Source organism: Diadema setosum, chromosome 1, assembly GCF_964275005.1.
Source record: "Diadema setosum chromosome 1, eeDiaSeto1, whole genome shotgun sequence".
Classification (NCBI taxonomy): Eukaryota; Metazoa; Echinodermata; class Echinoidea; order Diadematoida; family Diadematidae; genus Diadema; species Diadema setosum.
This window is the reverse complement of record NC_092685.1, coordinates 41,082,653-41,107,545: the sequence shown is the minus strand read 5'-3', so window position 1 is coordinate 41,107,545 and position 24,893 is coordinate 41,082,653. Positions and strand designations below refer to the sequence as shown.

Sequence of the window (24,893 nt, the reverse complement as noted above, 5' to 3'; positions counted from 1 at the left end):
GAATCGGGGTTACTGTCGGCCAAGCCGCACAGTCTCCGTTATACAAATCGTTTTCATTACGTATTTTGACTGCTATATTCCATGCCACAAACTTACACTCGACGTTGCCGCATCTTTTTTTTTTCTTTTTTTTTTTTTTTGGGGGGGGGGGCGTTTGTGTTTGTTTTTAAAAGGTATTGCAGTTGTTTGTCCTTTTTTTACACCTCTTTTTTTCCTTTTCCCCCTTTGCGGTAGAGAGAAGGGCGCGGCTGTGTAAAGGAAATAATGATCTTTTACTCCAATGTGTGACAAACTATACGAGCGATATCTGAAAATGGAATTTCCATGAAAGTCTTAATTTAGGAACAAAGTGAAGAAAATACAACAACCTGTCTGTTATTTTGCTATGAAGTTACCCAGAAGCTGGGAGGAAAACGGCAAAATATGGCAAAGGAAGTGCCGCAATGGCTCGATGCATTTCCGATCTCATCTCGCTGGGAATGAAATCATTCACTTCTCTTCTGTAGTCAGAAATTCAAGTTAGTATAGCGCTTTCTGATTACTCCTTCACACATCCACTCAAGTAGCATATTCTTCAGACGAAATTGCATGCTGTTTTCAAGACGAAAAATAAAATGTTTTTGATGTCGACAACTAAACAGAGGACAGGGCTGGAGCGACATACGTTCAAACTTCAACATTTTTCTTGAATCTGGGAGCTGGTTTGTGCGAGGAATACTCTCAAAGTCCTTCACAAGAGAACAGCAAATAAGCATCATGCCATGAAGGAAAATGAAATGGTAAAGGTCTTCACCAGCATATCAAACAACAATATAACCAAACCCCCCTACTTATCGACATCTCGTTGATATACAAAATTCGGGCTTGGTATTTGTCATTAAGGGGCACTTTTCTTGATAATGTAAGTGGGTATATAAAAGGGACGAGGGTATTATGTTGTTTTTACCTGAGGGCTTAAAGTCACATAACTTTCAAAATATAGCAAATTTATATATTTGGGCTGTGTTGCCATAGCAACAGCTTTTTGCCATTTACTTGCCACCTGCATCAGTTCTTGCAATCTGAGCATCCCTCCGTACAACAGCCGTCCACGCGCTTCTTTCTGAATTCTGGTATTGGCACGAACACGAAACACAAACGCAAGCTGAAGATAGATAAACCCCATCACAAATATTAGCTTGCTAGACCCCAAATCCGATTAAATGCGACCAGCGCATGTCTTCACATTTACATAATGATGTTTGATGCTCGCCTCAGAAGTTGCCGACGCCACCAGTCCAACTGGGTGGGGCAATATGACTGCACCCATCCACCACCAAGTGGCCTCATGGCGTCGCGACGAATCTATATCAAACCATTAAACACCATAATGGTCGCTTCCAAAATGCTCTATAATGTTGATACGATTACTGTATGTGTCTACACAACGAAGTGATCAGTACACAAGAAGATAGAAGCGTTTCGTTTCAGACAGACGCCAGAATCGTCGCCCAACGTGCAAGTCCATTCATTCCGTGTAAATCGAGGTTGATGGTGTAATCAAAACAACGCATGTCAAACTATCACACTGGTTACGTGGTATTAGGTGACGCACATTGGTCTGGTATGACAAGCTGGCCAAACTAACTGTGGGTAGATGTGGTGTGTCAACTTTACGCCAATGGCGTTCACACTTACAAAGGCAGGGCCCTATTACATAGAAAAGATGTAATCAAACATAAGTCAGGTGTCAGCCAATCAGAATTGAGTATTCAGAGACTTATGTCTGATTTTCTACCTTGAGTTTGATCACGACTTTAATGCAACCTTAGGTCCATGCTCAGAGTAACTGAAAATTTCTGTATTTACGACGAATGTCGAAAAATCGACAGCACGCGGACACACACATGCACACACACACACACACACACATACAAACTTTTCGAAGTGTGGGTTAGATGTTGATACGGACCAGGCTCTTGACGCTTTAAATATCTTTTGACACCCTTTTTAGCCTTGGTTAAGAGGAACCATCGCCACAAGATGCCGGGTAAACTTTCATGATTACCCATCCTAAAATCATGTCACGTTTTATTTGACTGCCGTATATTTGCCGCCGTATATTTGCAGCCCATATAGGCACCTTGTAGAGAATGAAGTGAAACCCGTTCTTGGTCTATCACCCCTGGACCCCAGGCATACAAGTGGCGACAGTAGTATCATGGTTTTAAATGCACATCGAGGATTATCTTTAGAGAAGAAACCGTTGTCTTTGCACAGGGTTAGGAAGTTTTACAAATATCATCTTGAAGAAGAATGTTCCATGTAGAAAGATCCGCTGTTCTCTTAACGTGGGCACAAGATCCCCTAACAATATTTCTGTCGTTTTTGCGGCGATTATTAAAGGGATGGTACAGTATTGGTGGAGATGAGAATTGGGCTTTTAACTTTTTGCGAGATACCAAGAAAACACTTATGATATAGTACAGAGTATACCATTTTAAGAGGAATTCAAAGTTTATTTGATGAAAAGCGGGTTTGGAATGACTGAAACATCCAAAAACAAAGTAAAACAAAGAGATCGTAATAAAGTGTGGGTCCCACACTTTATTAGAATCGCTCTTTTTGGATATCTCAGCCATTTCAAAACCAATTTTCATCAAATAAACATTGAATTCCTCATAGAATTACATGCTCTTTCATATTTCCATAAGACTTTCTCAGCAGCTCACCAAAAAATGTTAGAAACCTGAAATTGGGTCTCAACCAAAACTGTACAATCCCTTTAAGAATCATCGAAGATGCTCAAAATAAATCTTGAACCTTGAATGAGTACTCTCCCAAAAGCGAAGACGCTGTCCTGGAGAGGGCTGTGCCGTGCGGTGTGCTGTAGCATGTGCCTGTGGTGACGTGAGCTCAGGTGCATCTATATACAGGTGCAGGTGCTCGGTGCGGGTGTGCCTCTCATTACAGCATCTTAAGAGTAGGGGGCGGCGCCATCTGTCTAATGACAGGGAGGGCTGCACTCCTAAAGGTCATCAAAGTACCTGATGTTACTACTTTGGCAGGGAGAGTGTTCCAAATTCTTATGGCTCTGGGGTAAAAACTGTAGAGGTATGATTCCATCATTCAAAAGTTATCTTGTAGAATGGAGCTGATATGCCTCAAAATACACCCGAGCCCTTTCAACAACCATCTTTTCATCACACAGCGGAAGTTTATACAGAAAAAAAAATTTTATGTTTTTCACAGCACGGTATTTGACACCGGAAATTTTTCTGTCAGAATTGTATAAACTATGGAGACGTTTGCTCAAGGGTGATTCTTTTCTTTTTTTCATCCCTTGGCGTGTAAAAAAAGACCAAATCATACAAAGCCGTCTCCATTTTCCACCATATTGAACATGGTGTATGTGAATAGGAGTGTCATCAACGTCTGGTAGGAGGTATTCCCGGGAACGAGACAAACGGTCGAAAGACAGTCCATTGTAACTGCGAATCGTATTCACGACTTGCGCGTGGCGCTCGTTGTTTATCCAAGGTGGCATATAAATATATATATTATAGATATATATTTGGGCTTTGATGCTTGACATGTTCCAGACCGTTTGCATTCACAGCACAGAAACAAAATAAACACCCGCTTCTCGCTTCTCACATCTTGCCTGCACTCAGTTCCAAAGTTCAAAATGCTCCTTTTCATCATTCTTTTTTTTTTCTTTTTCTTTCTCTCCCTCTCTATCTCTCTATCTTCATCTCTCTCTTTATTTCTCTATATATGCTTTTCAGCACCTTTTACAAATTCAGCTTCGATGTTATCTTACGTCATTATCTCTCTCGGCCCATGCTGACTAGCTATGTGGTATCTTATTCTCAGCCAGTGTGAGATTCATGTATATATTCATTCCTTGTAGCATATTCTTATGGACACAAGTTAAATATTAAACGTTCGAAATACAATGTAGTCACAGGACAGAGTACACCTTTTCGCGACCATTATTGATGTTATACGTAATGAGTTGGCCTATACGAATGCAAGCACTCTAAACTTCAGTGAAACTGGCAGTCTTGTTACAAAGTTTGTTTTTGTTTTTGTTCGATACAGCTGCACTAAAACTGATAAAAATTCAAACTTAATGCCCAAAATACAAACAATGGTTAATTACAAATGCAATAACAAAAGCTTAATGAAAGTATTGCACAACTAAAAACAAAAACAAAACATACGCAATGGCATTATAAGGAATAAAGATATAGGCCTACAAAACATACAAAGATTATAGGAAAAGAAGTAGGCCTATAGGACCTACAGTATTGTTACAAACTGCTATACTGTACTCTATTGTCCTTTCCTGTTATTACCTCTGTAGGTCCTATAAGATTTGTCATGCCAGTCAACCAATGCCTTTATGGTTTTCAACGCTATGCTGTTCCATGCTATGCCATGCTGCGCTTTGCTATGCCAAAGGCTATATGCTATGCAAAGATGTGCTATGCATTGCTACGCTAAACTATGCTGTGTTGTTCTATGCTATGCTATGCAATGCCATTCTTCCGTGTCGCCTTTGTAAAAGCACGTGACCGATGCCTGCTACAATGTCTAGAAACGCATACCATTCCACGGTCGTTAACCCGAGGGTGCGCCATATCGCAGAGACACTCGCCTCGCCGTGACACAACATCCACACGCCGCAGATGAAATTTCTTGGTGATGAGATACCGACAAATTTCTTTATGGTCTTCCCAGCTGCCCCAGTGCCATCTCACTATATATACCCCCAGTACGACTTCCTCGTCTCATTCGAACAAACTCCTCCTTTCGTGGGCTTCGAATATTTTGGGATCTGTGACTTTTGGACACCTTTCATTGATACCATAGAAACAATATGGTGTTACTATTATTTTTCAGACAAAGGTAGCCTCTTCGATGTTTTCCCTGTTCTTCCAGCTCTTCCAGAGAACCCTGTCAGTCCTACTATCTCCCATGCATCACCAAATACCAGTGCATATACACTTTGGTCAAGTGCCCAAGGAAGTAATCATGCATGCACTCTGAGGGATTCGAATTCGGAACCTCCACTTGAAAGTCCAAAGCTTACCGTCCACACTATGCCACCGTGTTCCCACAATATTGTGAATGAATGTTAAGGGGGAAAAAATCAACTATCTACTGACAGAAAAAAAAAAAACTGTTAGCATCACTTTAAAATCAAGCCAAGAGATTAAGCCTAGGGTGATCCCAAATAAAGCTTTAATGAAGTGGAGTTGGATGAAACTTCCCAGGAGAGTGACATGTTCATGACATTGTATTAAATTTGTATCAATGTTAGTTCGAACACTTTTGCTCGATTGTCGCCTTTCATTTCAAGTCTTATTGCATTAATACACACGTTGTGAGAAATCAAAGCACGAAAAACGTTGGCATCGTTTGATGATAACGCATCAAGTAGGATAGAGATAGGCCCTAATGATAAATAAACATGATCAAACTTACTGGTAATAGACTTCTGTTCGTATGCTCTGTCATTTCGTTGAAGTCTTATAGCATTTATGCAATATTCAAACATCACTTGATAGAGATAGTGATATGTTGACAGTATTATGACATCACAATGCCATACAATCGACATGATGAAAGTAATAGCTAATAACAATTTCTACAGTATACATCCATGCAGCTTTGAAGGGTTAAAGAATTTAATGATACAATCATGATAAATGATATCATATTTGAGTGAAATGAGGGGACATAAAAGATTAATATTATTAACCCAAAATGTGTTACTTTCACAACATGTTTATAGGTTGGCACCAATATTTGCATCAACCTTTATAGTGATAACGTCTTGTAGGGGAAAGAGTCCTCATTTTGGCCTTCATTTCCACCTTGCATACTCACGAATTATATTACAGTGTCTCAAGTTTCAAACGATTTTGTAAACTTGTTCTTCATCTGCGACAACCCCCATCAAAAAACTCTCCCGCATCCTACAGTTGTACCCTTGTAACCCCGCGCCCGGACGGACAGAGCGGGCGAGCGGAGTTCACGATTGCTCGCCCATTCAAGGCCCCATCCATCACCACAGTACTAGCCTTGTGTTTGGACTTCTATCCCTCGTGCGCCTTATGAAAATAGCATTAATCGCTGCCCCCATTAAAATATTCTAGCATGAAATATTACCCTCCTCGCTCGCCTCGATCGGGAGCACCGCGACAGTGTAGTCCTATAAACCTCACCTTGTTATTTTGGGTGGTGCCCGTTTTATGGCATCTTAATTCACTTAAATAATCAGCAAAACGGCCCTCTTGGTAATGATGTTGCCATTTCTCTGCACCATTGCAGTCTCTGTCGCATCTCTCTGTCATTCATACACTCCAACAAACACACTGTCACCCAATGTCCACACTTCAACCCAACACCGATTATAAGTCTCTGTCGCATCTCTCTGTCATTCATACACTCCAACAGACACACTGTCACCCAATGTCCACACTTACACCCAACACCGATTATAAGTCTCTGTCGCACCTCTCTGTCATTCATACACTACAACAGACACACTGTCACCCAATGTCCACACTTACGCCCAACACCGATTATAAGTCAACCTGTAAATTGCCCCCATTCTTTATCATTAAGGAGAGTCTGGACATTGCCAACAGTGTTGAATGCATCGCCTTCTGAATCTGGTTAATATTGTATAAAGTCTAAGAAAGATTTAGAATCTGATAGAGAACAAGTTAAGATCTACCTGATAGCAAAAGCAGTGCCAACACACTTCTATCGTGTCACATAGTGGCCACGCCCATTTCTATAATTATTTCAATGCCTTCAGCGATTGAACATCATTGTATGTGTGATGCTGAACGTGATGATTGAAATAAATTGCCGCAATTTTGTACACTTTTTTTCTACAAAAGTTTTCTAAAAAGTTTTTTCTTAAAAAATAAAAGTGTGTATTTTGTGTGATAAGAGTGAGCGAAATCAGGCGTAAACTTTCACAGCTTTATTCTATTTATTTATTTATTTATTTTTTTATTTTTTATTTTATTTATTTATTTATTTTTTTTTTTTTGGGGGGGGGGTTTCTTAGAGGAGAAGAATCTTCATTTTTCTCGATCCTTTCCACTTCAAAGTACCAATAAAGCTCCAGTTCGTTCACCAGGAAGGAATACGCGGAGTTGAAGTGAAAGCGAATATATAAATAGAATTTTTCAGTTTCGGTTAGCAAGTTGTTCAACACAATGTATTTGGACATTTTGATGATACTTTGGTTTTCCTTTGCTCGAAAATGACAATAAATATGATAAACCGCTCCTCTCCCCCAAACCCTAAAATGCTATTGCTTGATTGTTTTGTCATTCAGAGAGGATACGCATATATCCTGTGCGCGTCCCTGGCAAATGTATTACGGGTATACTCATCAAAAAAGACCATATTTAGGAATTCTACCAAATTTTCAAGGGCATCTGTTCGGAGCATTATTTCCCTCTATATAGCATAGTATAAACAGACTCACCGGTTGTTTTCCTCCGCTCATCGCAGCGAACAGGTTTTGTGGTTTACCTAGAAACGCACTTCAAAAAGCCGCCGATTCAAGGCGTAGAACTTGTGATATTTACCAAGCATTTAGTCACTGATTGCAGAGGACGAACAAGTTTAGTTTTGTTCTATTTGTTTACACCGTTCATACACACTGCAATTATACTGTTTACTGAGTCGCGACCTCTTGGCTTTACATATCAATAATTTTGGATATGACCTACCGAAAGACGTATTTGAAGATGACAATTCATTGCCTTTGCGACACTCACTCTGTTGTTGGGTTGAGTTTATTTTATTTCATCTACGTGGGTTATAAAAGCCTGCTTTAAGCTGGACGGCTATTTTTTTTTTTCAGCAAGGCCGTGTTTTACATCGAGTAAAATTCACTATTGTCTAAAATTATGAAAAATTTTAGCAAATTTATGATTCTGTTGATTATTATAGCATAAAATATTTGTCATCTGGCGTATATATTTGTATATATTAGATCACTCTCGATAATGAAGTGGGCGTCTGATTTTCGTTGGAACGTCAACGTTTAAGATCTTTTTTTTTTTTTTTTTTTTTTTTTTTTTTGCTCCCGCAAGCGCCACTTTTTTTTTTTTAAATAAAATGAGAATACAATGCCTTTTTGATTATGTAGTCGTGTTTAAAAAAAGTATGAAAGTATGAAACTCAGCTTCATATAGTGACAATGCTGACTCAGATGTTATTGAAACAAATTGTGAATATATATATATATATATATATATATATATGTGAGCATGACGTTTCCTTTCACATGGTCGCTTTCTCAGAGACAAGGAGGAAAAAGGTCAGAGTTATTCTCAGTGTTCAACCATTGCCAACATAACTTCCTTTCTTCTCACTCGATTTGAAAGTTAAAAAAAAAAAAATCCCCATTCACTTTTGGTCTTTGTATAATGTTTCCTACTTGACTTCCTTTATATATATCTTTCTCTTTCGGGAATGATGGCTAGTCCAGACAAATTTTCGCCATTTTCTCACAATCTGGGCGTTCACACAGCCATCAGCCCAGGGAAACACCCCGCGCGAAGGCGGCTCAGACAGGAAGGTGTTGTTGCTGTCTAGGATCCTCGAGCTCTCGACGTTTTTTCCCGCTCTGCCTGTGAAATCCCTCCAAGCAGACGATAAGCAGGCAAGAGTTAAAGGGAAAGTGGTTGAGTTGAACGATCTTTGCTCTCTTTCTCTCTCTTTCTCTGTCTGTTTTCTATCCCTGAATGCCTTCCATAACTTCTAACATCCCTAGAGGGAGAAGAAACGCTTTTGGTATTTTGGGCAAGCGGTAGTACACGATACGCCGCGTTTTGGCAAAGGTTTACCTCATTGTGCCAGTCCCCCATGGAATGATCACGTGTGAACGTTAAATAGCTGGTGATCAACATCGTTCGAACTGCCAAACGAAGAGCGGAGAAGCAAACGTCATCGGCGCGTAACATGTATTCCTTCTATACCACCTTGAGAGCTGACCAAATTGAGTGAACGTGACATCATGAATGTAATCTGAATAATATATATGTTAATGTCTTAATCAGGACAGAAAAATGGCTTGTTCAACGTAGGTATAATCTGTGTAAGCGCCCTTCCCCCAGATGTTCAATGAAGGTAACACTAACTTACCAACCCCTCAGTGCACGCGGCGTCCGATTCCACCTTCGCAAGAGGAGCGGACGTAGGTTAACTACAAAGCATGTAGGCCTACTGAAGAAGCAGCCGACAACCCCGTAGACGTCGAGTGGGTTGAGATGGCTCGCCATCCCCCAGACAGCCGCCGGAAGACCAGTGCCGGGACAAGGTGTTGTCGCATACCTGGCGGATGCACGGGGGTTTCCGAGGCGCCACGCACCGCCCAGCCTCACAATCACCACCCCCTCTACTTTTTTTCTTCAACAACTTCTTGCACGATGCAGGATACAGCCATTCATTCAATTTAAATTTCAAAGTTCAAAGGCAGTCATTGAGGGTCGTTATAGTTTTAGACAGAAATAAGTTCATTGATCATCGCACACTTAGACAAAACAGTAGCAGAATCACAGTTCAAAAGTTATACGCATGAGGGAGACTGATGTAGACAATCCTTTTCAATTCAATCAAAGCCTTGGAATTCCCTTCAGAGTCAAGTGGACGTAGCGGATTCGAGAACGGGGAAACTGATAGGTGCTTTTTCTCATCTCTCCCAATTCAATTATACTTACATCTTCAGTTGTTACCCTTGAGACATTCGGGGGGGGGGGGGGTGTTGTTAAGGTTAATGGGGGATGGAGGACAATGGGCAATATGGAGACGCACAAACACACTAAATTTAAATTCAAATGAGTTTGCATGTGTCCCCCAAATTTTCTGTTCCACAGCGAGTTTTACTTCGACATAAGTGCGTTTGAAGAAAATAACGACACACTAACTTGCAATCGCTTTGGATAAATAATATGAGACCGTTTGCTGCGAACTTGTGTGCTCCTGGCAAAGATGCTTCTGTTCCCTAGAACATATTTATAGTACTAATGTGATGAACACTTCCTTTAAAGTTTGTAGGAGGGATAGTCTGTGAAAAATTGCGAAGTATTATAATGACTGAACAAAACAATAGTTAAGTTACTTATCATATTTGTCATTTCCTTTGTGATCTTCAAAGTTTATTCTTTTATTTTCCGTGACCGTACTGAGAATGTATGCAAGACTTTAAGCAGAACATGGAGGAGTAAAATGGAAGACCACATCACCTGTTCAGAATCATTGGTTTATGGTGCTGTCAGAAATCGTGCACAAGAAGAGAGTCAAATTTGTGACAAAGAATCAACCACCGAGTCAAAAAATTGAAATGGCGATAACCTTTCCCCGTGGATACACATCGGTTCGTCGAGGTCGCACGCAACCCCCAGTATGTTACTTGTTATTTTGTGAGCTCGCGTTGCATCTTGGGATCGTAGCAAAACATTTTAAATTGACGTAATTTCAACTCGTGATGAAGTTCTTTTGCATTCAGTTCTCTTTTGTATGAATTTAACTCTTGGCAAATTGTTTTCCCCCAAATTGTCATTCTTTTTATTACTAAAATGTAAAAATTTGTCAAACCCACTTTAGCAGGAATTTTGGGATATAGAAGTTACTGACCACACAAACACCCTGCACATTTCACGAATATTTTAAGATATCAGATACAGATAGGGATCAAATTAGATTTCCCCTCTCTTATTTATATCATATGATAAGTTTACATCCGACATGCAGCATGTAACCCCCAAGTTCTTATGTGTCATTTGTTTTCTTTCCAATCTATTAATGCATATTATGCATGATAGTTGTAGGGTGTAGTACACTAGGGGCATTTAATTACATCAAGGGTGAACAGAGACCATTAGCATGTGTGTGTATGTATGATATATAGGCCTATATATGCATATTGTGTGTATGTGTGTTTATGTTTGTTTATTTGTTTATTTGTTTGTATGTGTGTATGTGTGTGTAAGATCACACTGAAATTTGTGAAATTTGGAAATGAAAATCAGGTTAAAGAAAAAAATAAGATAAGGAGTATACGTTCTTGAAAAGACTCACAAAGTCGAACGAAGGTGAGGTGGTAGACACGGGAAAGCTTTCTGCTCGGTAGCAATGCACTTACCGCTCGCGTCTTTAAGGTCGAGACGAGATGTGCAACAAAATTCGAGTCTTGTCAATAAGATAGATAGCCTCCATGTTCACATAGCCGTAGATTTAATAACTATGTTTTTCGTTGTCTGGCACTGCGTTTAGTAAAGCTTCGTTTAATATCTGTTTTGTAGCGTCGAATGTGTTTATAGATGACCTGAAGAAAAAAAGTCATCATATTATCGTACGTAGATGTTTTCATGATGAGCGTTTGTATTTTCTTTAGTCTTTCTTTCAAGTTTCTTCCTTTTTTCATCGCTTATTTTTGTCATTAGATGTCGATATGCGGTTTGCTGCGAACCCATTTACAGCGCCAGAACGACGATGCGCAATTTGTTCTGAAAATAGAGAAGAAACACAACTTGTCTTGCGGTTTGACAGGGTTGGTGGTAGAAACGAAATCTTCTTGCAAAATAATGATTGAAACTTGTAGCCAATAGACCGACAGTCGTCAAATGCAACACGCTCTGCATCGGGAGGACGAGTGCGGGGGAGGTCGGAGTGTAAGCACAGACTTTAAGCAACCGTGTAGAATGTCATTGTTTTCCTCAGTTTTCGGGAAAAAAGATGAAAGCCAACAATCACGCATTCTTTTAAGTAGTCAATTCAAAATTATGTCCAGTGCACACGTTCATAATTATGAGAAGTCTGAAATCTAGGGTAGCTCATAACACGTGAGCACGGGTTTCTATACATCATAGGTAACTATGGACATCTCGCCACGTCTGATCTATACTAACAAATATTGTACTGTACTTTTCTATATATAATTGTGTGTAGGCCTATATATAGGTGATCATTACACAGCAGTCTATCACTTATCAGATGATTATATAGGTGTGTTGATCGTAAACTTTATGAACAAGGGAAAAGGTCCAAGGGACCTTCTTGCAGCACAGAGGGGGTATGAACGACATCTGTAATACCCTCACACTCTCAACGTCGATACGACTACATTTTCCCGCCTTCCACCCCTCGTCAATAACTTTCACTTTTTTTCGGTGTGTGTGTGTGTGGGGGGGGGGGGGGGGGGGGGGTGAAGTCCGGCGTCATAGTCAGTCAGAAAACCTAATCCTCAAGAAAATACAGACACCGACGGATTTGCCCCCTTACCCTCTGATCAAAATAATATTCTTTTCCAATTCCGAAAATAATACAAACCTCGTTTAGGCTTTCAACTCTTGTAGGTAAAAAGAATAAGAAGAAAATAAATAGGAAAGATGCTGGAGGGAATTTCCTTGAAAGAACCAAGGGAACCAGTTTAAAGGAGAAAGGCATTGAATAAAGACTGTAACAACAATAAGAATTACCTATACTTGTGTGACAACCCACCCAGGGAATGGCCGGTGATCGGTTATATTACCGAGGGGCCGGTGCGGTTGTGAAATTGTAGCATTATTGATTAACCGTCTCGATGGGATCTGACAGGGGTAATAAATGCTGTGGAAATGGAGCAATATCTGAGCGAGGGTGGTGAGGAGGGATTGTGTGGGTAGGTTTTTACCTCTTGTAACACGGATTTGAATATACCTGTTAGATTCAATTTTGCGAACTCGTGTATAGGCTTTTGACTTTTGTTGACAATGCCATTCCATTCTCGGCATGGTTGGAGCGGGAACCTTTTGCTAGAAATTGGTATAATTTGTTTGCTCGCTTGTTTTTTTTTTATTTTGCTTTTTGTTTTTTGTTGAGTCGTCCTTTTGTCGAGAAGTGAAATAAATTCTGACTTGACAACAGATTTTTGTAATATAGCCGATATCATCGTAAACGATGTATAGGCCAGGTATTGCCAATACGCGAGATATGATTTAGTATGTGCACGTATACAATGCCTTGATGATAATGTTGTAATGGTGACGATAATTAATGTTTGATTATGATAGCGGGAAACATGCTGAAGGCCTATAGGTTCTATGCATAATGATCACGTTCTTGAATCTGTACTCTCGGGGACATGTTGTTTATTTCCGATGATCTTGCTGCTATTATTGGCCAGGTAACCTCGTTTTGCAGAACAATTTGATCGAAAACTTGCACGAAATAAACACTGTTTTTTAAGGGCACCTGGAAGCTGGTCTAAGAGAAAGTCAGTGGTCGTCAGCAAAGGAAATACTGCCACTTTCATTCGTTGATTGCTTAAGAAATATGCCCAGGAAAGGAAACGTACCGACTGACGCAGAGTTCAAATCAACGTGACATGTCCAAAATGCATATGAGCAAGTCATCATTTTAAAGGCAGCTAACTATCAACGTGTTGCAAAACTGAAGAACTGTACATAAAGTTTTACAGACTTTGGAGTGTTGTGGGCAAGGAATAAACTATCTTTGCCCTTTTTTTCTTTTAGCTTCTCCTTCTTTACGCCGGTGATCTTTTACATCGCAGGCATCTAGTCAATATCATCGAACTTCTGAATTGGAGCAAAGTGCGAAAGTCTTAAAACAAATGGACTCAGACCTATTTTGCTGAGTTATATACTGGGTAAAGAATGAAAGGAGTGCATAGATGTATGCCAAGTGTGTCTCAATTATGATTTAGTTGGGATTGAAGTTGTCTGATGCGTGAAAAAAAAAGCTCGCCCACGACTTAAAGCTTTTCCCGAGGTGCACACAAGGAAAATGGGACAAGAACCAAATAAACGGGCTAAGACAAGACAAGACAAGACGACCGCCCTTGAACGCTTACAGAACTTCCTGACAAGTTGAGCAACAGGACCAGCGGACGGCGCGCTGTCTATGTCAGATATTTTTGTTGTATGCCTTTTGTAAGGATATTGATATAAGATGTCATCTTCTCATACCCAGGCAAGTTTGTGTATTTATTTTACCAGTCCATCTATTTAGGAGTATGAGATTACTTGTTTTGGCGGAAGGAAATTCTACGCGCATTCGAGATAAGGAAACGAGACGTGAATTCATTGCAGTATTATGATTAGACAAGGCCCATCATTGCAATCGTAAGCAGTTCCGGCATTCTGTCACGTACATGTAATAATATTGCGCTGGTCATTTATTTTTCAAATGCTGATGTATTCATTTCTGTACACGTGAGGGAACGTCTACAAGTATGTGATTACAATGTATCTCTCATTATGTGCGTGTGTATTTAGCCTCATGTTATGGAAACCTGACAATCACATTGCCCTCCTCAAATTCGATGTGGCAGCGTTGGCTTGGGCGTTCTGTTGCTTAGGTTACTCCGAGTGGCAACTCTACCACCCACATTGTCCGCGAACATTCCCGCTAGTTAGTCCTAGTTCTGCCTCTCTGCCAAGACGTGCAAGAGGCTTGCCCGTGCACATAGTTGAAATCCATGACATGACCCTTGTCAACCCGGAATGCTCCGCCGGTGATTCTGTTCGGGAGAGAGTGAGTGTATCCGCCGAGTACAACACATCGCGCCAGGAGAGCTATTAATGAATTTCGAAGAAGTTCACGTTTTCGTGGCGGACAGGGGGCAACTGTGTGGGTACATGGGAGGAAAAAAGAAGAAGAAAAGAAAAGCGCGGGCAAGCTAGCAGTCACCGGCAACAGGTGTAAATGTCGGCCGTTGCGGCGGCGTGATGGATGAGGGCCCCAGGGTCTGCCCGTGTCCTCGTTAGGGTTACACCGCCTCCAAAACAAGTCCATTAAGGCACCACGTCGAGTTGCGAGACCGCGCAAACCAGTCTTCTTTTCCTATTCGCATGGTATACTCGATTGTGTTTCAGGCAACACTGTATAACTATGACAGATAAACTTGAGTTATGCCTCTGTTCTCGAGGTCGATATAAGATAACTTCAATTTCTATTCGATGTATAATATATGGATATAAGTCCAAACAGTCGCTTGCTTTCCTCTACAAAATTTCTTTACCATTTTCACCTCTTAACCAGTCGTCTTTTTGTAGATTAGATACGCTGATTAAAAAAAAAAAATGAAAACAGTGGCACAATGATCAGGCACTTTCCCCTCCTAGTTGTGTTCTGTTATATTAAAAAATCAGATTAATAGAAAGTGTATTCTCGTGAGGCCTTGAACCCTTGCTACAGATGAATCACGCATTTACAGATGATTACAGCTCATCGAGTATTGCATTCGCCTGTTGACCTTGATTTAACCACAATAATCGATCTGTTTACTGTTTTCGGCGAATTTTCTGCTCTTAGGCTATTGATCGATGAAATTATAGCATACCGCATATCCTGTTCGAAAGCAGGTGGCGTACACCAAACTGATGACACATTATAGGTTATCATATACATGTGACTTCTTTTTTTTTCCTTCCGTGCAACCGTTCTGTTGGGTATAAGACACACACACACACACACACACACACACACACACACAAATATTGTATATAGGACGGCATGAACATTGATGTTTTACTCCAGATACTCCGATAGTAAAACTCTACTCAGAGCCCATCGTAACCCGTAAAGAGTAAAATCGAATAAGCTATGCAATGGAAAATATCATTCAAATTAGACAAAAATAAAGTGGGCAAAGTTGATAGAATCTTAAACTCACATGTTTTCATGAAACACTGATACCTTGAACATGGAGGCTTTCGTATCTAACTGTGACAAGGCACTAAATAAACTGTTGCCAAATTCGAACCACTATGACGTGGTAGACTTACAAGACAGTATCATAAAACCTTCCATGGCATTGCGGACAGGCGTTAAAACCTTTCTTTTCAAATACTTACCCTAAAGAAATCGTAGTAAGGGATAAAGCTCATGACAGATGGAAGTGTAGGGCCTATCATTTGAACTTAGTCGCCGTCATCCTGTAGTTCTTTTGACGACGTCATCGACTAGACTTTGTTGGTCCAATCAGGGAAAACTCTCACAGATAGTCACTTATGACGTCATTGCGATCCGCAATATATATCCCGATGTAGGAAGCTCTTCCGTAGATAAGATGACACACAGAAGAGAAAAGAAAATACATGTATAGGCCTACATTAATTTACAAATTTACATCACATTTACATGTATTGGTATACCTTTAATGTTGCTACTTTTTCACACGATAAACTGAAAATGGGTTTCTGTTATAAATACGGGTAAGAGTAGACACTAAGACATGAGCACATATCGTGTTTTTTTGTCTTGTGTGGTTAAAAAAAATCAAATTCAGCTGATTGTAAGACTTTGCATAGGACAATAATATGTAATTCAAAGGACTGAGATCTAAAGGCCACTACAAGAGGCTTCCTTGAATTACTTCATCACACAAAAATAGATATTTGCCTGCTTTTCAGTTTTTTTTAACATAATTTTGTTTGATTTTCATCGTGAGGTCGAACGAATTCTGTCCTCCCATGTTCATTTCTTAAAAGATATGCAATAGACTGCCTTCTTCCGGAACTTTGGGCAAAGTTAATTATTCTTTCTGTCTATCTGATATCGGACAAAATGTCGCGAAGTTGTCGACATTAGCTCTGAAAAGGAAAATATTCTTCCTCTCTTCCGGCTGTCATCCCAGAATTTTAGCCGTTACCATGGCAACAATCGACATAGAAACCAAGTATCACTCGGCGCTGCCACGGGGAGTTGGCCCGCCAATGGCGCGAGGAAGACAGAAAAAACAAGTACTGGTGACTTCTCAGCGGCCCTACTCTCTCCACTTCAATTGTAATAGAGCTTGTTTTTCGACTCTAGAGTCCACAGCTTTTGGACTAAGTAGAGCGATGGAACTTACCGGGGTAAAAGCTCCACATGTACGCCAGATGTTCGGATCTGTTCTTTTCCCCCGAGCCCGGTTGAGAAAAAAAGAAAAGCGGTTTGCTCACCAGATTTTACACCATGGCCCTGTGGGTACTTCACGGAGGAGAAACAAAACCTTGGGCAGCGATCTCTGCGGGTATGAAGAACTTGGTGGTATAGTGTTGATGCTCGTCGCGATGAATCATTGAAAGAAAAGGCAAAAGAAGAAAAAGAAAACACCCGACAACAACAACATTTGTGATTGACGTCTTGCTTTTCTGCATACATTTGAGCGTACAGTAAGCTATAACATGATCCAACCGAAAGGAAACGATGACTGCGTGGCCTGCGTAATAACGCAAAATTTTGCATTTGAGCGGAGCACAGAGATGTAACAGAAAACTTGATGTCAATTCAGAAGGCAGATCTATGTTGTGATATTAACCTAGTCCTTGAATCGCTCGCTCTCTCTCTCTCTCCTAGATGTAATGTATTACTTGAGATGTATAGGGGTGCCACAAATTTTTAGAATATTATCGCAATTGTTTCGGTGTCCAGGTGTTCTCTGTTTCTTTCAACATTGAAATATATCCTTTTAATTGCGTCAGAAGAATAAAACACTGAAAGCTTGAATTATAGTATAGCGCAGAACGTAACTAATTACACACAGCACGGTGTCTGGTCAGGCTAAGAGGCTAAGAACGTAGCTTTCAATATTGAAAGAAACAGAGAACACCTGGATGAAACAATTGCGATGATATGCTAAGAATTTGTGGCACTCTTTAATAATATGTCTCCGGCAGACAACACGTTGTAGCCGTCTCATTGTACAGGATGACTTCACATCTGCAGGAGCAATGTTTGTGCACACAGTAATCAAATCTGTATGTGCGCCCTTTCTCTTACCTTAATCTTTCCCTAAATCAAGTCAGCGAGTTTGATTAACCAACGTTATTAGAACTCTCTGTCATACTATACAATGGGGTGATAGTATTAATAAAGATAATCTTAATATAGAACATTGCGCTGCTTTACATACATCAAGCTGCGTTTGTGTGATGGGCTGTGTGTGTGTCTGTCAACAGCCTGTGTGCACCGGCCACAGACAGTCCAGTATGCCAACGTTGGGCTGCATGCATGCTGAACACGGGGCCAGACGCTGCTCTGAACGAGGACACGACCCTTGCCGTGCTGGTGCATTATCCACTGATGGGCCCAACCTCTGGAACGATTATCAACCAACGGATCAAATTGTGCAAACCGCCATAAATGATCTTCAGAAGATATGGAACTGGTCATCCATCATGCGAACGTGTCTTGCCTGCTCGGCTGTCGGCGGCTGCATTCCCGAGTGTCTCGCTCTGTGGAGCTAAACGGTCAAAGGGGGGGGGGGGGGGGGGTGGCAGTGTATGTTTTGAATACCAAGGCCATCCAAGCAGATGGGATTGTCGTGGTATGCGCCAATATTTTATGGCCTTGCATAACGTACTGAGTACCTACAGTCCTCTGTACCCTGTAGGTCGTGTGTGCTTTATAATTCCTATCTAGGAAACTTGCTTGTTTTCCTAAGTCGTGCATTTTTTTTTAATACACTTCAGTTCATTCATCATCGCATTCATTAATAGTCAAAAGTGAAATCATCTAGATGCAAGCGAAGTGTCTGCATGGCTAAATCAAATTTGAAAATCATGCCATGGTTCAAAGAGGTCGTTTTCCAGAACTCTGAACGGAAATCACTCAATATCACAACAACACTTTGTTATTGGCCCTTTGGTTGTGTCTGCTAAGGAATGCAGCTCAGTGCAATGTGTAGCCTACCGCCAGAAAAATTTTTCACATGCTTTGATTTCTTTTCCCTCTTTTGTATGCCATTTCAAAGAAGTGGACCCGTAAGTGGGAGAGTAGATACATGATATATAGGCCCTATAAATGTTTGGTCGCATAAACAGTGGGAGATTCTGGATTCGAGTCCTGGTCGGGGCGAATGTCCTTGGACAAAATGTTTTATGCCCGTTATACATGTATTCCTCTTGAGGTATCAATAGGTGTAGCAACGTTCACCTCATCGGGGACATGTCGCTTTAAGAGAACACTTCTTAAGTACTGTAAGACTACCCGAGGTGGACAGGCTTACAAGATGGTGACGATAACGCTGCCCAAGCCATCGTGGTGCAGTAGAAAAGACAATGGACTTTTAATCAAAATGTCTCTAGTTTGAGTTCGCTTGAAGCAGCGTTTCTGCCTGTGTGTATCAGAAACAGTAGGTCTATATGCAACAAAATAGGGGCATATTTACCTCCTGTCGGTTTTAGTGTTATCTATTAATCTATAAATAACCATCTTTATCGCAAAACAGACTTCTGACGGCAGCCAGATTAGTGGTAGCTAATGTCATTGCAGGTGATTTACACAACCACTTATCAATTGTGGGCTCGGGAGTAAATGCTGTGCTTCATACCTGTTTTTACGATGGCAGTATTACTAATGCAGCATTTAACAATACGCTGTTATTGTTCGTCTGTTTCAATTTTATAACAAAATATATAAATGAAAAATGATCCTTCTTGTGATCGAATTAGTGCGGGATCGATGGTTTTTGTCTTCTCCGGAGGATTAAGCAAATATTATAGGGAAAGAGTGCCTTGAGTAATAAGGCAAGGAGGTAACACATGATTATCAGACAGTCCTTTGGTAATTACATGCACTGTTGAGATATAGAGATAATCGTGTATCTAAAACAAGCAGTTCACTCGCTGGTCTACATCATCAATAATGGACCATTTACTGAATACCGCGATCTTGTGATACATAGGTCTACAGCAAATGAGGTGGCGCAAGCTGACATTATCAAAACCATTAACTACACATTTTACACAACCGTGTTTGTTTATTGCAGAAGGTGTGAAGCCAACATTTTCATCTTGACACATTGTTCCTATAATAAGAACATTAATGACTGCTATTTGTATGAATAAATTCCGTTTTATGTGGGCTCACATCTTACTTCAAACCAAGGTACGAGACATCATGAACATTTTTCAGTTTCAGTCAAGCCCAAATTTAGTCCAGTTTCATAGTTTTATTCTATTAATTATTCTTTCCTCACGTCTCACGAGTGACTAATTGCATGATTGCTTCGTTATAGTATTATTTTATAATCACCTGTTCTCAGATAAACAAATACAAGAATTAGAATGAATCTTTGAGAAAAAAACCCAATCATGATTGCGCGTAGTCATTGCAGTGTTGTTACCACAGTCAGATTTTCATTAATGAATGCATCTATTGTTATCAGAATGTCGATCGTTACAGTGAGTTGTACACCATCCATCCATCCATCCAACTTGTGTGCGCGCCCATATATACCACTCAAGCTGAGGGGAATTGACACCGTAACTTTCTTGCCAGCCACACATAATAATTATCAACTAAAAACTGTAAACTCTGTAAGATTTGCAAGCCGTTTTGTGTTGCCGCATCGCCTCCCTGTGCCTTTGTTTACCAGGGATGTCTTGTCGTTAAAGTCGCTTGACAGTCACTTTGAGTTACCATTTCTGGACGCCTGCATGAACCATGTGTCAGACTCGTACATCACCAGGATGTCATGGATGTTGTATTTATAGATCACGGGTGGTACAACATGTGGGGTCGGACGGAGTATATCGGTATCATGCATGTGTCACCAGTGGCGTCGCTCGTCTCTGACGTAAACATACTCTACCATATCCAGTAATGAAAAGCATGAATATTATGTTGCGGTTGGTGTTGCTGTTTTTTTAATACTTAATGACAACCTTGTGGGATTGAAGAAGCCAGGGTTTTGCTGTATTTGTTCGCAGTAGTCCAAAATGAACACAGAGGTCAAAACTATGTACCGAGACAAACGCTATGGGCGCCTGTAGTGTAAAATTACATGTATAAGCAGTGGCACCATTTGGATCTTCAAAAACCACATTACGGGAACAATAAGTGAAGCGGCCTGTAGACCTATACATCATTCCAATTATGTCAGGTTATGGGCATAAGTTTCATTGTTTTTCTTGTTTTTTCCTAGAACTCTTAGTGACTTCATTCATGTCAAACGATTAATCTTACTACCGAGTACGTTATGTTGTAGATCTTCATCTATCATACTAGTAATAGACACTGTCAAGAAAGTTGTATATATTACATTTTTTTTTTTTTTTGGGGGGGGGGGGGTTTCGAAATAAGAAGAAAGCAGAAAGTAAATTCTGTATTGTAGACGAATCGTCCTGGGGGGATTTCTCCGAAATCGAGACACGGATGTGTGTGTGTGTGTGTGGGGTGGGTGTGTGCTGTGTATTATGTGTTTGTGTGACAGCACATTGGTGACGACTAACCGCCATCGCCGATGGGCATGGTTTTGGTTGGTGTGTTGCATAGGCACACTCGCCGGAATGCCTCGGCCATGACATCAGCGAAGGACCCTCGGGGTCAACCGCGCTCTGTCTGCACTTTGCTTGACACGCACGATGGCTTGTCCGTCATCTCGAATAGAAATCATACTTCTTCTCTTTTTTTTTCCTTCCATCTACTTCTTCTTCTTCTTCTTCTTCTTCAACCCTGGCAGTTGTTGATGGTTATGTTGTTTGTGACAATTAATCGGGTTTGGGGAGGGGAGGAAAGGAAAGAGCCGTTAATATTTAGGCCTATACGCGAAAGCAAGTTTGGTTGCATGGTCTTCCATGTTGCCGAACGCATGCCCATATATTTTAACGTGAAGCACGCGCGGGTCGATATGGCGCCCAATAACACAATAATAGATTGCCAAAGACAAAAGAGCACGACACGGCCGTTGAAAAGATATGCTGATCTACAACTCTGCTAATTAAAGTTTATTAGATTAGCTGGCTGAAAGAAGAAGATAGGAAAAAAAAACCCTGCTCAGTAGGCCTAATCTAATTTTGTGATGTGTAAACACTTTCATTGATATTTTCCCTCTCTACTTAATGTAATAAAGGACCTTTCAAGAAAAAAAAGGCAACACCTTGTGCATGAAGTGACATTGCATAATTCACAAGGAAAAACACTTTGCTATGTTGAAGAAAAACTTCCGGCAAGGTACAAGGTGTTTCTTGGAAAGTCATTGTGATTAAACCCTGCAGAAAGTCGAAAACTTCAGCCATGCAGTAAACAAACATTTTGTATTCTTTAAGTTCTACGATGATGTAATACTATACTACTACTACTTCTACTCACTACTACTACTACTACTACTACTACTACTACTACTACTACTACTACTACCTACTACTACTACTATTACTACTACCAGTACTACTACTACTACTTCTACTACTGATACTAAGTAGTATTAGTACTAGGCCCACTACTACTATTACTGCTACTACCTCATGCTACTCTAATAAGGTCCAGTTTTGCTACTAGTTCTACCCGTTCTGAAATTGCCAGCAATTTCAGACAAGCAAATGAATTTGACACATTTGGAAGCAATCGCATATCCTGCTTGTGTACGCGTGACACATCAGTTCACTCAGAATAATTATGTCACATCTCGTCTTGGTTTACCTGTGTTTAAACGCCTGAATGTGATTGCATGCAGGAGCAATGTTTGTAAACTTAGAAGCGGTGTTGTTCCGCATTCAGTCAAACGAAATGTGGCTACATTTTGATTTTCCCCCTTTTCCCCTTCGTCGCGTAGATTCAATAAATGTACAGAGCTCATCGATCCGGCGTGTTGTGTGTTTATGGGAAAGGTCACTGAACTTGCGAGTAAAAAGAAAATTGCATAGTTCACGTGACACCTGTGCGGTCCCCAATGTCAAAGCATCAATCATATTAGCAACTGGCTGAATGAGAACTGAACGCGTGCATTTCACCGCGGTCGTTCAACCACGCACAGGTGTGTGGCAAATAATGGTCAATAAAACATTTACCATTCACCGTAGATCGATCCCCCGCCTCATGGGAGGGAAAGGACGAGGGGAACACCGGTGTTTGTTGTCACCCAAGATCATTGCGTTTTATATGGCTATTAATCCCACGCATTTACATTTCAGGTTCATAGTTGACGTCTACCATTCAAAGTAGCTCCTGTGACCGCGAACCCTTTCAATTTTGCCATCGACAAATAAACCGCCCAATTTCACATTTCGTTAGATATTCTGAATGCCTTCTTATGAATTTAACGTAGAGTGATAATCGTTTCATCACACTTTGCAAAGCCGTTTCTTGGATGGTTTGGATGAGAGAAGTTTAGAAAAGAGAGAAAAAAAAAACGAACAAAGAAAAACAACAACAACAACAACACCGAACAGACAAGTTGCTTCATCAACAGACGGAATTTGTCTTAATACTTGAAAGTTATCGATAGTGTATGTTCCCTCTTTGCTTTTGCTGATCAATACCAGTGAAGACAAGACAATAACTAAGAGAGTGTACTACAAAAGACTAATATAAACTGAACATTTTACTTCATATACCATTATTCTGGAGGTATAGGCCTATACTCGCCATTTTATCGTGCGTTCTGCTGGTCAAGTGGGCAAGAATGGTTCGCTATTGTATACATTATGTGTGTTTGTGTGTGAGTGTGTATGACATGTTGTACTTGGTCTCAAGATATCACCTAGCTAATGATGGCATTTGTTTAATTTCTCTTTCCCTCGTTTGTTTTCTTCCAGACGATAACTACGCGATGCAGAAAACGGAGATATCGGAGTTCCTAAAATTTGACCTATCGCCGTTACAGCAGAAGTCGGGCGGGAACGAAGTGACGGAGGCCGAGTTTCGAGTGTATCAGGTGCCGCAACGACATGACGACCGAGACGCAGCAGATCGACCTCTTCCAGCTCCTGCCGTCGAACAGCAGCACTTCGGACCTACGCCGGAGGTACTTGACAAGCTGGACCGTCAGCACCGACAGGTCGGGATGGCTCTCTCACGACGTGACCGATGTTGTGAGGGAGTGGGTGGCCGATCCAGGTGAGGACGAGTCCTTTTTATTTTATTTTTTTTTGACTCTCTCTCTCTCTCTGTAGAAAAGTGTGGCAAGATGTTGTTTTCTACAAAAGCGTATGTTATTTGTCATTTTCGCACGTTATATCACAGAGATGGTATGAAGCATTCCCATATCCATTTAAGTCATCGTAAGATTTTTTTTAATTTTTTTTTTAGATGTTCTAATTGGCCTGAAATTCACCCTGACTAAAACTCTATGGCGTCAGAAAGAAAAGTTTACAAAGATTCTGTACAAAACTATTAGGATATTAATTGTCACGGAGTTCTTTCTCCCTACCTTTGTTTTTTTTTCCTTGTTTGCATCCCTGTTCTCGATTCTTACTGAATATTTACTGAATCATTGATTTTCATCACCATTTATTTTCCCTAAAATTTCTTCGAAACATAATAGTAAACGAAAATGACGACGAGAAAATAAACAAAAAAAAGTATGACTCTGGTACTAAACACCGCGAAACTGAGTCAAACAACAATCCCCTATGAACATGAATGTGTGTTTTTTTTGTTTTTTTTTTTACTTTGGCACTTGGCTTGTTTGTTTACGAAACTTGGCGAACTTAAAGATCCTGCTGTGAGTAAGGCATGGCCTGAACTTTCCAAAGATGGGGGGGGGGGGGGGGGGAGGGGGGGGGGGGGGTGAAAGAGAATTCAGTGGCAGATAAAGAAAGAGAGAAAGAAAGATGCAGAGAGTGGGAGAAGGAGAAATCAAACTTGGAACCAAACCAAAATCAACCACAGGACGCAACATACCAAGTATGACGACTTAACAGTAGAGTCTGTCAGCCGACGGACGTCCGTATTTTCCCACTTGGGTCGCTAGACAGCATGCAGTCCTCGGCCATTACTCATACGACAATTTTTCAGACAGCTCAGCGCGGCGGGGTACATGAGGAATGTCTGGATCGAGATGCCCTACGTGTGGCTGTAGATGATGATGATGTTCTCCTGTACAAATAGTGGTGGGCGTTGCCACCATCCCACTCCCTCCTGCTTCCCGGACACATTCGAGC

The 24,893-nt window shown here is 40.7% G+C and overlaps 1 protein-coding gene across 1 annotated transcript in view; it reads left to right on the top strand.

The window, feature by feature from the left end:
- LOC140230554 (transforming growth factor beta-3 proprotein-like) overlaps positions 1-24,893 on the top strand; it is a 47,269-nt gene that overhangs the window by 7,002 nt on the left and 15,374 nt on the right. The window contains 2 exon segments of the mRNA XM_072310701.1: positions 23,547-23,671; positions 23,673-23,847. Of these exon segments, the coding sequence (XP_072166802.1) occupies positions 23,547-23,671; positions 23,673-23,847 (300 nt within the window).